The sequence below is a fragment of the Dryobates pubescens genome, chromosome 31, assembly GCF_014839835.1.
Source record: "Dryobates pubescens isolate bDryPub1 chromosome 31, bDryPub1.pri, whole genome shotgun sequence".
NCBI lineage: Eukaryota > Metazoa > Chordata > Aves > Piciformes > Picidae > Dryobates > Dryobates pubescens.
Window position 1 is genome coordinate 8,800,932 of NC_071642.1, and position 12,089 is coordinate 8,813,020.

At 55.9% G+C, this 12,089-nt stretch overlaps 1 protein-coding gene across 1 annotated transcript in view; it reads left to right on the forward strand.

Annotated features, from left to right (window-relative positions):
- ANTXR1 (ANTXR cell adhesion molecule 1) overlaps positions 1 to 12,089 on the forward strand; it is a 126,840-nt gene that overhangs the window by 75,945 nt on the left and 38,806 nt on the right. The window contains exon 14 of the mRNA XM_009900581.2: positions 11,747 to 11,788. Within this exon, the coding sequence (XP_009898883.2) occupies positions 11,747 to 11,788 (42 nt within the window). The remainder of the gene's footprint in view (positions 1 to 11,746; positions 11,789 to 12,089) is intronic.

Sequence of the window (12,089 nt, forward strand, 5' to 3'; positions counted from 1 at the left end):
GTGCCTCACTGAGCACACTGTGCTTGCTCACAAGATGTTCTGCAGTCACAGAGCTACCAGGAATTCAAAAAGGCAGGCAGAGATCAGAAGGAAACAGCAGAGAAGGAGGAGGTCAAGGGAGACAAGAAGGAAATCAAGGGCTTGAGAGAAGCTTTTCTCTTACACATAACCCTGGGGCTGCCTTGGCCAAGGACAATGAGGGCAGTAGCTGATCCTTGTGGAACACACCAGGGAGTGAAGCTCTGCTCTGCTTTGGGGCTGGTTTGTGCTGCAAACAGAGAACAAGAATGAAGGCTGTTAAATGTCAGCAGAACTGGAGCCTGGGTTTGGTGCCTGCCTTCCTGTTGCTTCTTGTTAAGGCTGCCCAAAGTAGCTCCAGTTTCTGGGTCACTGTCACTGTTCCTGGTTTTAAATCACTTTACCCAGTGTTGTAAACTTGCATCAAGTTGTACCAAGCCTACAGCCCAGTGCTGAGAGCTTTGGAGCCACAAACTGCAGGAGCAGCCACATTTGGAGGGGAGTCTCTGTGGTGAGCTCTGCTTCTCTGTCCACAGTGGAAATCTCACAGGAAGAGGCTCAGTTGTCTGTTCCTGATTCTGGCTGCAAATGCCAGGGGGTAAAAGGCTTCTTTTCACCTCTGTCCTAACAGCAGGCAGCAATGGTGGCAACAGAAGGGACTCCCCTGTCTCAAAGGGGGAAAAGGATCCTAGCCCAGGAGCTGGCAGGGCTCACTGAAAGAGCTTTAAACTGGATGGGAAGGGGGAAAGGCACAAACCCAGGCTGGTGAGAAATAAGCCCTAGGGCAGCACAGCAGTGGTTGGAGGATGGGGTGGTCCTGAGGGCTGTCAGTGCCCTAGCAGGGGAGGTAGGGAATGGAGACCCACCTGGCAGCAAGGGGCAACCACAGGAGCACCTGAGAAGAGCCAGGCAGAAATTGGTTCTTATCCCTCCACAAAGGTGGCAAGACTGAAGCGCATCCACACGTGGACAGCAAAGAGGAGGAGCTGGAAGCCAATGTGAGTCAGGAGAGCTATGGTCTAGAGGCCATCACAGAAAGGTGGTGGAATGGCTGCAGTGCTGCAATCAATGGCAAGCTCCCAAGGGTGCTGAGGCAGCTGCTGGAAGTGCTCACAGGACAATTCCCATCACTGCCCAGCAGTCCTGGCCAGCTGGGGAGGTCCCAGCTGACTGGAGACTGGCAAGTGTGATGCCCATTTGCATGAAGGGCTGGAAGGGAGACCCAGGGAAGTACAGAACTGTCAGTGTGACCTCAGTGTTGGGGAAGGAGCTGGAATGTAACTTGAGGGCCATTTTTAATCATGTGCAGGTCCTGCTTGATGACCCTGAGCTCCTTCCACAACAAGGTGACTCCAGTAGTGGATGAGGAACAGGATGTGGATGATGTTCTTCTGGACTTCAATGAAGCCTTGCACAGTTTTGGGCTCCCCACCACAAGAAGGACTTTGAGGGCTGAAGCAAGGCCAGAGAAGGGCAACAGAGTTGGGGAAGGGTCTGGAGAACAGGGCTGGGGAGGAGCAGCTGAGGCAGCTGGGATTGTTCAGCCTGGAGCAGAGGAGGCTGAGGGAGACCTCATTGCTCTCTACAGCTCCTGAGAGGAAGCTGGAGCCAGGTGGGGGCTGGGCTCTGCTCCCCACAATCAGGTGATAGGAGAAGAAAAGGTCTGGAATTGTGCCAGGGGAGGCTTAGGTTGGAGATGAGAAAAAAATTCTTTGCTGCAAGAGTGGTCAGGGCCTGGCCCAGGCTGCCCAGGGAGGTGGTGGAGTCCCCAGCCCTGGAGGTGTTCCAGAACCCTGTGGCCATGGCCCTTGGGCCATGGTTTGGTGTCCTTGGTGGTGCTGGGTTGCTGGTTGGGCTGAATGGCCTCAGAGGGCTTCCATGGTTCTGTGATTCTCTGACATGCAAACCAGAAGGGAGATCAAGACTGCTGTGGACTTCTCAGGGTAATAAAAAACTGAGTTCTAAAAATGGAGAAAGGGTTGGCAGGGGCAGGTAGCTCCAAGCCTAAACACACTGGTGCCTTTCCAGAGGCTTTGGCCCTACTTCTTTGTTGGCACATCTGCATGAAAAGCAGTGGAGGTGTACCCTGTGGAGATGTCTGTGCTGGGCTTGGGTGGAGAAACGAGGTGCTAGAAAGGAAAGGCTCTGAGTGGTGCTGCCATTCCAAGGAGAAGGATGAAGCTGAGAGGAAAAAGGCATCAATAAACCCAGCAGGTCCTGGAGCAAAGGCAACAAGGAGCTGTGGATTCAAAGGGGAGGAAGGGACTGCTGCAGGGGAATGCTGTGAGGCTGGTGGCCACCTAACAAGCTCCTTGAGATGTGAGAACCACAGCCCAGATAAGCAAGGTGTGTGCAGCAAGGACAGGGAGTCTCTTGTCCACAGGAAACTTGAGGAGCTTAATATTTTCCAGACTTCAGTTCTGTCCCTAAAATATTTGCTGTAGATAAAAGCTTTTCCTCACCCTCTCTCCTCCTCTACCTCCCACATTCCCTCTCAGCAAGGTCTCCAAGGGGGGGACTTTCTCACTGATAGTTTCCAAATGTAAGTCAGACACATCCCTGCTGCCCAGATTAGAACTCCAGAGCCTGCCTGAGGTCTCTGCCCTCTGTCTGGGGTGGCAGGCAGCTGTGGTTGGCAGCTGGGACCCCTCTCTGAGGGTCACTTAGCAACCATCCTCTCAAAGTTAAGGTTATTCATAGAATCATGGAATGGGTTGGGTTGGAAGGGACCTCAAAGCTCATCCACTGCCAGCCCCCTGCCATGGGCAGGGACACCTCCCCCCAGCCCAGGCTGCTCCAGGCCTCATCCAGCCTGGCCTTCAGCACCCCCAGGCAGGAGGCAGCCACAGCCTCCCTGGGCAGCCTGTGCCAGGCTCTCCCCACCCTCACTCTCAACAATTTCTTCCTCATCTCCAGTCTCAGTCTCCCATCTCCCAGCTCAAAGCCATTGTCCCTCATCCTGGCACTCCCAGCCCTTGTCCAAAGTCCCTCCCCAGCTCCCCTGGAGCCCTTCAGGCACTGCAAGGCTGCTCTGAGCTCTCCCTGGAGCCTTCTCTTCTCCAGCCTGAACAGCCCCAACTCTCCCAGCCTGGCCCCACAGGGGAAGTTCTGCAGCCTCTGATCACCTTGGTGGCCTCCTCTGGAGCCTCCCCAGCAGCTCCAGGTCCTTCCTGTGCTGGGGGCCCAGAGCTGGAGGCAGTGCTGCAGGTGGGGGCTGAGCAGAGCAGAGCAGAGCAGAGGGGCAGAATCCCCTCCCTGTGCTGCTGCTCTCCCTGCTCTGGCTGCAGCTCAGCACTCAGCTGCCTCTGGGCTGCCAGGGACCAGTGCTGGCTCCTGGGGACTTTGTCACCACCTGACCCCCCCAAGGCCTTCTCCTGCAGGCTGCTCTCAGCCACTCTTCCTGTAACAAAGAGGAGCACCCAGGCTGTTCAGGGTGAGGAACCAGGCAGCAGAGCTGGCTTTATTTACTGCCCTGGTGGTGGCACATTAAGGAATGTGGAATGTGCAGAAGCACAAAGTGAATTAAGGGCAGAGGAACTGACTTGCACAAGAGACAAGAGGGGCAGGCAAGCAGCAACCTCTAATAATCCAAGCCCAGAGCCAGGGACACTGCTGTGGAGTGCAGCCCAGGGATGGCTGTTTGGGTGTCCAGGGAAAGGAAAAAATAACCAAAAGAGACAAACCCCAACAGACTGTTTTCCTCCCAAGTATAAATGTGAGTGACAAGCACTCTTCTAAACCCTGCACTCCCTCTTGGCAGGCTTTGTAATTAACTAGGAGTCCTTGTTATCCAGCAGTTCTTCAGGAAAGACATCAAGCCAGCTCCATCCCTGGAGTAAATGGCCTGGAGTCAAAGCCTTGCTCCAGAGAGCTATCTGGAGCCCAGTATCTGCTTGGCATGGGCCCATGCAGAAGGGCTGCTTCCAAGTATAACCAAGTTTATTGGTCTCAGAAGTATTCTGGGCTGAAGTCTGGAATTCACCACTCAGTTTACAGTAGATGCAGTTGTTGCTTGGTGGGGCAGGACAATAATGAGGTCTTTGCTGTGCCTGATAGCAGCACAGGCAACATTTCCCTTGGTATCTGGGGAGGGGAATAGGACAAAAGTGTGGGAGCCAGGTGCTGACCTTTCAGGAAGGTCAGTGCTGGGCAACCTGTTCCAGTCTTTCCCCACCCTCACTCTCAACTTCTTCATCTCCAGTCTCAGTCTCCCCTCTCCCAGCTCACAGCCATTGTCCCTCAGCCTGGCACCCCCAGCCCTTGTCCAAAGCCCCTCCCCAGCTCTCCTGGAGCCCCTGCAGGTACTGGAAGGCTGCTCTGAGGTCTCCCCAGAGCCTTATCCAACAACAAAAGGGAACAAGGAAAGATGATTCTGCTGAGCTGACAACCCCAGCACTGTGCCTGTGAGAAGAATGATGGCAAGGACAAAGCTACCTTCAAGAGGATGACCTCTGAGCAGAGCAGAGCTGAAAACCAGCTCCTGGCCACCTTGATGAGCATTCTGCTGTGGTCTTCCTGTTCCTTCTTTTTCCTGATCATAGTTGAAGGACTCCAAGTGTTCAGAAGGGGCTGTGGGGGTAGGATGAGGGACAATGGTTTGAAGCTGGAGCAGGGCAGAGTTGGGTTGGACATCAGGAGAAGCACTGCACAGGGAGGCTGGGGAGACACTGGAGCAGGCTGCCCAGGGCTGGGGCTGAGGCTCCATCCCTGGAGCCATTCAAGCTCAGCCTTGCTGTGTCCCTGGGCAGCCTGCTCCAGCTGGAGCTGTCCCTGCTGAGTGCAGGGGGTTGGACAGGATGCCCTCTGAGGGTCCCTTCCAACCTGCTGCAGTCTGTGACACTGCAGAGCATACCAGCAGAAATATCTCTGTGGTGCAGCTGAGGCTCAAGGCATTTCCCCACCTTCTCCTGTGCCACATCTCCTCATGGCTTTGTGAGGTAAACACAGAATCACAGAACTGGTTGGTTTGGGAAAGCCTCTGAGATCACCCAACCCAACCAGCAACCACCAGGGACACCAAACCATGGCCCCAGCTGCCATGGCCACAGGTTTCTTGAACACCTCCAGGGCTGGGGACTCCACCACCTCCCTGGGCAGCCTGGGCCAGGCCCTGACCACTCTTGCAGCAAAAGTATTTTTCCTCATCCCCTCCCTCACCATCCATGCAGTACTCTGCAGGCTGTGTCCATTGCCCACTCCAGCCTCTCATCACCTTACTCATTTTGGTGCTGCAGCTGTTTGGGAGGCAGGGCTGTGGCTGGCACAGCAGTGAGGTGTTGGGGTTTAAGCCTCTGACACCACCTCCAGCTTTAAAGCTGTTTTTCTGGAAGGAAGCATGGAAGAACCCAGCAATTTGTTTGGCTCTCAGTCTGGGCTGCAGCTGAGCAGAGAGTTTGGAAACAGAACTCTGGCTGGAGAAACTACAGAAAATGTATATTGAAACCACATGAAAAATCGTGGCTGGAGTGGAGGAAGAGGAGGGGTGGCAGTGGGCAGAGCCCTCAGCAGCCCCCAGGAGTCATCAAATGGCAGGGTGCAGGTCAGCTCCGTGGAGGTTCCTTGCAAGGGTCCCCCTGTGGCCATTGCCACATCCCAGCTCCACCAGGCACACTTTGCCTGCAGTTGGGATGGTTTGGGGAGCACAGGGTCAGGAATCATCTGACACAATGAGACAGACCAGGAGAAGGAGAGACATAACCCTGCAGGCAGAAGTGTTGAGGGTGGTGTCCAGCTCTGGGCCCTCACTGCAGGAAGGACACCGAGGGGCTGGAGCCTGCCAGAGAAGGGCAATGAGGCTGGAGAAGGGCCTGGAGCCCCTGGGCTGTGAGCAGGGGCTGAGGGAGCTGGGGGGGTCAGGCTGGAGAAGAGGAGGCTGAGGGAGACCTCATTGCTCCCTGCAGCTCCCTGAAGGGAGGTTGCAGTGAGCAGGGGACAACCTCTGCTCCTTGGTGGCAAACAGGAGCAGAGCAAATGGTCCCAAGCTGCACCAGGGGAGGCTCAGGCTGGATCTCAGGAAATATTTCTGCCCTGGAAGGGCTCTCAGACACTGGAATGCTCTGCCCAGGGCAGTGCTGCAGTCACCATCCCTGGGGGTGTTCCAGCAGTGTGGAGCTGGTGCTTAGGGCCCTGGGTTGGTGGTGACCCTGCAGTGCTGGGTGCAGGGTTGGAGTGGCTGAGCTTGGAGGTCTCTCCCAACCAGATCTATTCTGTGATTGTTTGACCTCACAGCCAGTACCTTGGGGTCAGGCCTGAGCTCTTGAGGCAAGCACTTGCTCACCTGGTAGCCTGTGGTGGAGTCCCTTTCTCTGGAGACTTTCCAAACCCTCTTGGATGTGTTCCTGTGTGCCCTGCCCTGGGTGCCCCTGCTCTGGCAGGGGGCTGGACTGGATGATCTCTGGAGGTCACTTCCAACCCCTGCCATGCTGTGGTTCTGTGAAACCTTCCTTTCCCCAACTCATAACTAAAGAATGAAACTGTCACAGGACTCAGAGGAGGTCAAAGCTATAAATATGTGAGAGGAAAAATAAAAGGATGAGTCAGATGGGTCAGAGTTAATGCTCTTAAAGCCTTTGCTTGTTAGCACAGCAAAAATCCAGATCCTGTATTTTCCAGAGAGTGAAGGTAAATAAGACAGAGCAGCTGCTCAGCCTCTGCATGCTGCCTCCCCAGATTTTAGTCCCCATTGAGGCTTTATTTCTTACTTGGTGCTGCTCACAGAATGACAGAAAGGGTTGGGCTGGAAGGGACCTTAAAGCTCATCCAGTTCCAACCCCCTGCCCTGGGCAGGGACACCTCCCACCAGCCCAGGCTGCTCCAGGCCTCATCCAGCCTGGCCTTGAACACCTCCAGGCAGGAGGCAGCCACAGCCTCCCTGGGCAGCCTGTGCCAGGCTCTCCCCACCCTCACTCTCAACAATTTCTTCCTCCTCTCCAGTCTCAGTCTCCCCTCTCCCAGCTCACAGCCATTGCCTCTCAGCCTGGCACTCCCAGCCCTTGTCCAAAGTCCCTCCCCAGCTCTCCTGGAACCCTTCAGGTACTGGAAGGCTGCTCTGACATCTCCCTGGAGCCTTCTCTTCTCCAGGCTGAACAGTCCCAGCTCTGCTCATGGAGCCTTCCTTTTAAATGATGAACTGCTGCAGCTTCCAGCAGATCCTCTTCCCTGACATGAAACATATTGCCCCAATTTATCATCCCAAACTCCAGGGACTGAGTATGTGCTTGCTGGACACTGTAAGCCAGGGGAGTTTTCTGGTCTCCCAAGATGGAAAACATCCTAGACACATTCCTGGACTATGCAGGGTCTGGATTCAATGTGTAGCTGAATGGCTGCACCAAAGCAGCCCTCTGCAGTGCTTTTAAACTGCTCAGGGGTGGCTGATGGCTCTGCTTTGGCACTGGGCTGCCCAGCACAAACTGCTGCTGCTCCAGCAGCCTCTGGCATCAGCCACAGACCTCTGTCACTCACCTGTGATGAGGTCTGTGATGGAAGGCAACAGAAAGGCAAAGAATTGCTTTGAGGTCCTGAAATTTCACAGCTAGGTGTGCGGAAGACCTGATAGCTACCCTGAGAGCTCCTCTCTCTGCTGACAAAACCCTGTGGCCTCCTCTCCATCCTTTACTACTGGAAAACAAGAGAGTGCACTGGAAGGGTTTGCAAGCTCTACTGTCCCCAGCAGGAGGAGGACACAGAGCTGTGGAGGAGGCCACAAAGATGCTCCAAGGGCTGGAGCAGCTCTGCTGGGAGCACAGGCTGAGGGAGCTGGGGCTGTGCAGCCTGCAGAGGAGAAGGCTCCAGGGGGACCCTCAGAGCTGCCTGCCAGGACCTGAAGGGATCCTGCAGGAAGGCTGCAGAGAGACTTCTCCTGAGGGTGTCTAGAGCCAGGCCAAGGGGGAATGGTTTGGAGCTGAGGCAGAGCAGGGTTAGAGTGGAGCTGAGGAGGAAGTTGTTCAGTGTGAGGGTGGTGAGAGTCTGGCCCAGGCTGCCCAGGGAGGCTGTGGCTGCCTCCTGCCTGGGGGTGTTGAAGGCCAGGCTGGATGAGTCCTTGAGCAGCTGAGTGTAGCTGAGAGCTGTCCCTGCCCATGGTGGGGAGGTTGGAGCAGATGAGCTCTGAGCTCCCTTCCAACCGAATACATTCTGTGGTTCATGATTCTGTGATGCAGAAGCCCTCAGGTGCTCCTCACCCACGGAGCAAAGCTGGTTGGTGAGTGATCCATGGCCCTGCTTCCAGGCACAGGGACAGGGCATTTGCAGCAGCAATCAGAGGAATGGTTTGGGGTTATCCAAGCAATCACAGCACACATGAACAAACACTACAGCCCTGCCAAACCCAACTGGCCTCAGCCTTTAGCTTGGCCCAGCACAATCCCAGCTGATTGCATTCAGCAGGTCCATGTGTGTCATCTGGCCAGGCAGAAGAGAAGCAGCCACGAGCAAAACCTGTGGCCAGCATGGGCTGCACCCTCACCAGGTTCCCTCTGGTGACATTTTCATTCTTCTGCTTGAGGAACTGTTTCTATTCCCTGGAGCAGGCTGCCCAGAGAGGCTGAGGAGTCTCCTTTGCCGGAGACTTTCAAGCCCCACCTGGATGTGTTCTGTGTGAGCTGCCCTGGGGGATCCTGCTCCCCCCCTCCAGGGGTCCCTCCCAACCCTGCCACTGTGTGAGTCTGTGATTAGTGCAAAATGAGCAGGTGCAAGGCTCTGCCTTCTGGTTCTGGGACTTTCTCATTGCCATCTGGTGCTTGCTTTGCTCCCTGGATGGCACAAAGATCCAATGGATTACTCTGCTCTCAGCACCCCAGAGAACATCTGAAGGGGGCTAGAGGAAGGCTGGGGAGGGACTGTTCAGAAGGGGCTGTGGGGATAGGACAAGGGGCAGTGGTTTGAAGCTGGAGCAGGGCAGAGTTAGGTTGGACATCAGGAGGAAGTTCTGCACAGTGAGGCTGGTGAGTCACTGGAGCAGGCTGCACAGGGCTGTGGCTGAGGCTCCATCCCTGAAGATATTCAAGGTCAGACTCAATGTGGCCCTTGAGAAGCCTGCTCTGGTTGGAGATGTCCCTGCAGAGTGCAGGGGGGTTGGACAAGACCCTTTGGAGGGTTCCTTCCAACCTGATGCAAGCTGTGAATCCCATACACAACTGCAGCTATAGGAATCCAAAAGGGAGAAGGAAACGTTGGGTAGGTAGTGGCAGAGCTCTACAACCACCACTGCTTTGGGCTGAGACACAAGGCAGGGACTGATCCAGCCCCATCTCCTCCCCAGCCAGAGACACATGCTCTTCATTAATGGCCACATTGCATGACTGGAGCTTTGCAGAGGAAAATAAAAACAGTGAGCTCATCAGAGGAGGAAGAGCACGAGTGAGAGGGACTGCTGTAAATATTTACATCCTCAGGGCCTTTAATGTGAGTGGCATTTTCCCTTTCTGCAAGGAAGCAGCCAAGCTGGTACTGCTGGGCACTGGCAGCTTTCTTCTCCAGGCTCATTTTCAAGCCTACACATCTGTGCCCCATGCCTGGGCAGCCTCTGCACCCAACACCCAGGCCTGAGAGGAGCTCAGGACACTCAGTGCTACCTCTCCGGGCACTCAGCACCCTGACAGCATCTGCCCCATGGCCTCATCCAGATGAGGCACTTTAATCCCCTGGGGCAAATCCATCCCTGGGGCAGTTCATAGGATCACAGAATTGTCAGGGTTGGAAGGGACCTCAAGGATCAGCCAGTTCCAACCCCCCTGCCCTGGCCAGGAACACCTCACACCACAGCAGGTTGCTCACAGCCACCTCCAGCCTGGCTGCAAACACCTCCAGGGCTGAGGCTGCCACCACCTCCCTGGGCAGCCTGTGCCAGGCTCTCACCACCCTCATGGGGAACAACTTCTTCCTCACACCCAATCTCAATCTCCCCACTTCTAGTTTTGCTCCATCCCCCCCAGTCCTATCACTCCCTGACACCCTCAAAAGTCCCTCCCCAGCTTTCTTGTAGCCCCCTCCAGACACTGCAAGGCCACAGTTAGGTCTCCTGGGAGCCTTCTCCTCTCCAGACTGAACAGCCTGGCTCCCTCAGGCTGTCCTCACAGGAGAGCTGCAGTGCCAGGAGTGGCTGTGGGTTCAGTGGTGCTGCAGTGGCTCTGCACTGTAAGGGAGAGATCCTTGACGTGCCTGCAGGCCACTACTTTGCCTTTGGAAGGCTCTCTGTTGCTCTTGGAGGGGAGGGCTGTGCTCATAGCCAAGTGCCTGCAGAGCCCTAGATGCAAAGTTTTTGCATGAAATAATAGCCTCACACCCACATAAACTGAAGTTGTTTCTATGGAGAAGATCCTGGAGCAGTCTAAAGCCTCACCCTGCTCTCTGGGTTAGGGAGCCTGCCAGAGCCCCAGAGGTGTGAGGCTTTTGCTAGAGGCTTGTAAAGCTCCTGGGGGTGAGCTCTGCTAGCCTGGCAACGTGAAAAGCATTTTGTCAGGGGAGGGTGAGAGGGCAGAGCCTCCTGGAAGGCAGGCCAGGACTGGCAGGCAGAGCCTGGGGGTTACTGCTGCTTTGCAGTGCCCCCAGGGCATTTCACTGCAGCTTGGTTTCACTTCCCAGGCTCTGCTCAGGCTCAGAGTTACTGGGGGCAGGATTTGTCCCCATGGGCAGCAGCAGGAGATGGTGGTTTCAGCAGGGCTGTTCAGCTGAAGCAGTGGCTGCTGCCCTTCCCTGTGCCTCTTGCTGGGAGTGGGAGGCTGCAGAATCAAGGACACATCACTTGGAATTTGCTGTTCCCTCACACGGAGCAGGGTTCCCCTACTGAGCAATGCAGCCTGGAGCTGCAATCAGACATGGCAGGGCTCTGGGACACCTCCTGGGTCCCCTCTTCCCGGGTGACTGTGACACCTGGAGCCCTCAAGCACCCTGCAGCCACAGCTTAGCCTGGAAGCAGCACAGCCTTCTGCTTTCTGACCTGGAGAGCAGCCCTGAGCAGAAGGACCTGGGAGTGCTGGTGGGCAGCAAGTTCTCCATGGGTCAGCAATGTGCCCTGGGGGCCAAGAAGGCCAAGGGGGTCCTGGGGGCATTCAGAGGAGTGTGGCCAGCAGGGCCAGGGAGGTTCTCCTCCCCCTCTGCTCTGCCCTGCTGAGGCCACACCTGGAACATTGCATCCAGCTCTGGGCTCCCCACTTGAGGGGGGACAGGGATCTGCTGGAGAGAGGCCAAGGGAGGGCTGCAAGGCTGCTGAAGGGACTGCAGCACTGCCTGGGGAGGAGAGGCTGAGAGCCCTGGGGGTTCTGAGTGTGGAGAGGAGAAGGCTGAGAGGGATCTGCTCAATGGCTCTCAAGAGCTGAGGGCTGGGGGGCAGGAGGGAGGGGACAGGCTCTGCTCAGCTGCACCCTGGGCCAGGCCAAGGGGCAAGGGATGGAAAGTGCAGCACAGGAGGTTGCAGCTCAGCATGAGGAGGAACTTCTGCCCTGGGAGGCTGCCAGAGGCCTGGAGCAGGCTGCCCAGAGAGGTTGTGGAGTCTCCTGTGGAGCCTTTGCAGCCCTGTCTGGATGTGTTCCTGTGTGCCCTGGGCTGGGTTCTCTGCTCCTGCTCTGGCAGGGGCTGGACTGGAAGATCTCCAGAGGTCCCTTCCAACCACTAACATCTGTGAGCTGTGATCCTATGTGATCTGTGATCCTGAGCCTGTTAAAGTGACATTAGAATTGTGCTAAGGAACAAAGCATTAACCTTCTGTTCTCTTTCTCTCTGGTCCCTCTAGATCATCAAGGAGCCTCCCCCACCTCCTGCAGAAGAGAGTGAGGTGAGTAGCACTGACAGCCTGGTGGCCTTGTGCAGGACAAGGGTTTGCTATCTCCTCTCCAGAGGCTGTGATCTGCTGCACAGTGGAGTGCAGATCCCTTAATCCTTTGTACTCAGCTCTGGAGCCTTGAAGCCAGCCATGGTTCAGCCATTCCAGGGGAGGTTCAGCTGCTCTCTGCTCTGTGCATTTCCCTCACACTCACATCTACAGAAGCAGAAATGTGCTGTTTGGTCAAGGGCAACTGAAGACAACCCTTGATATCAGTCCAGGCTGGGAGGTGATGATTGGGAGCAGCCCTGCA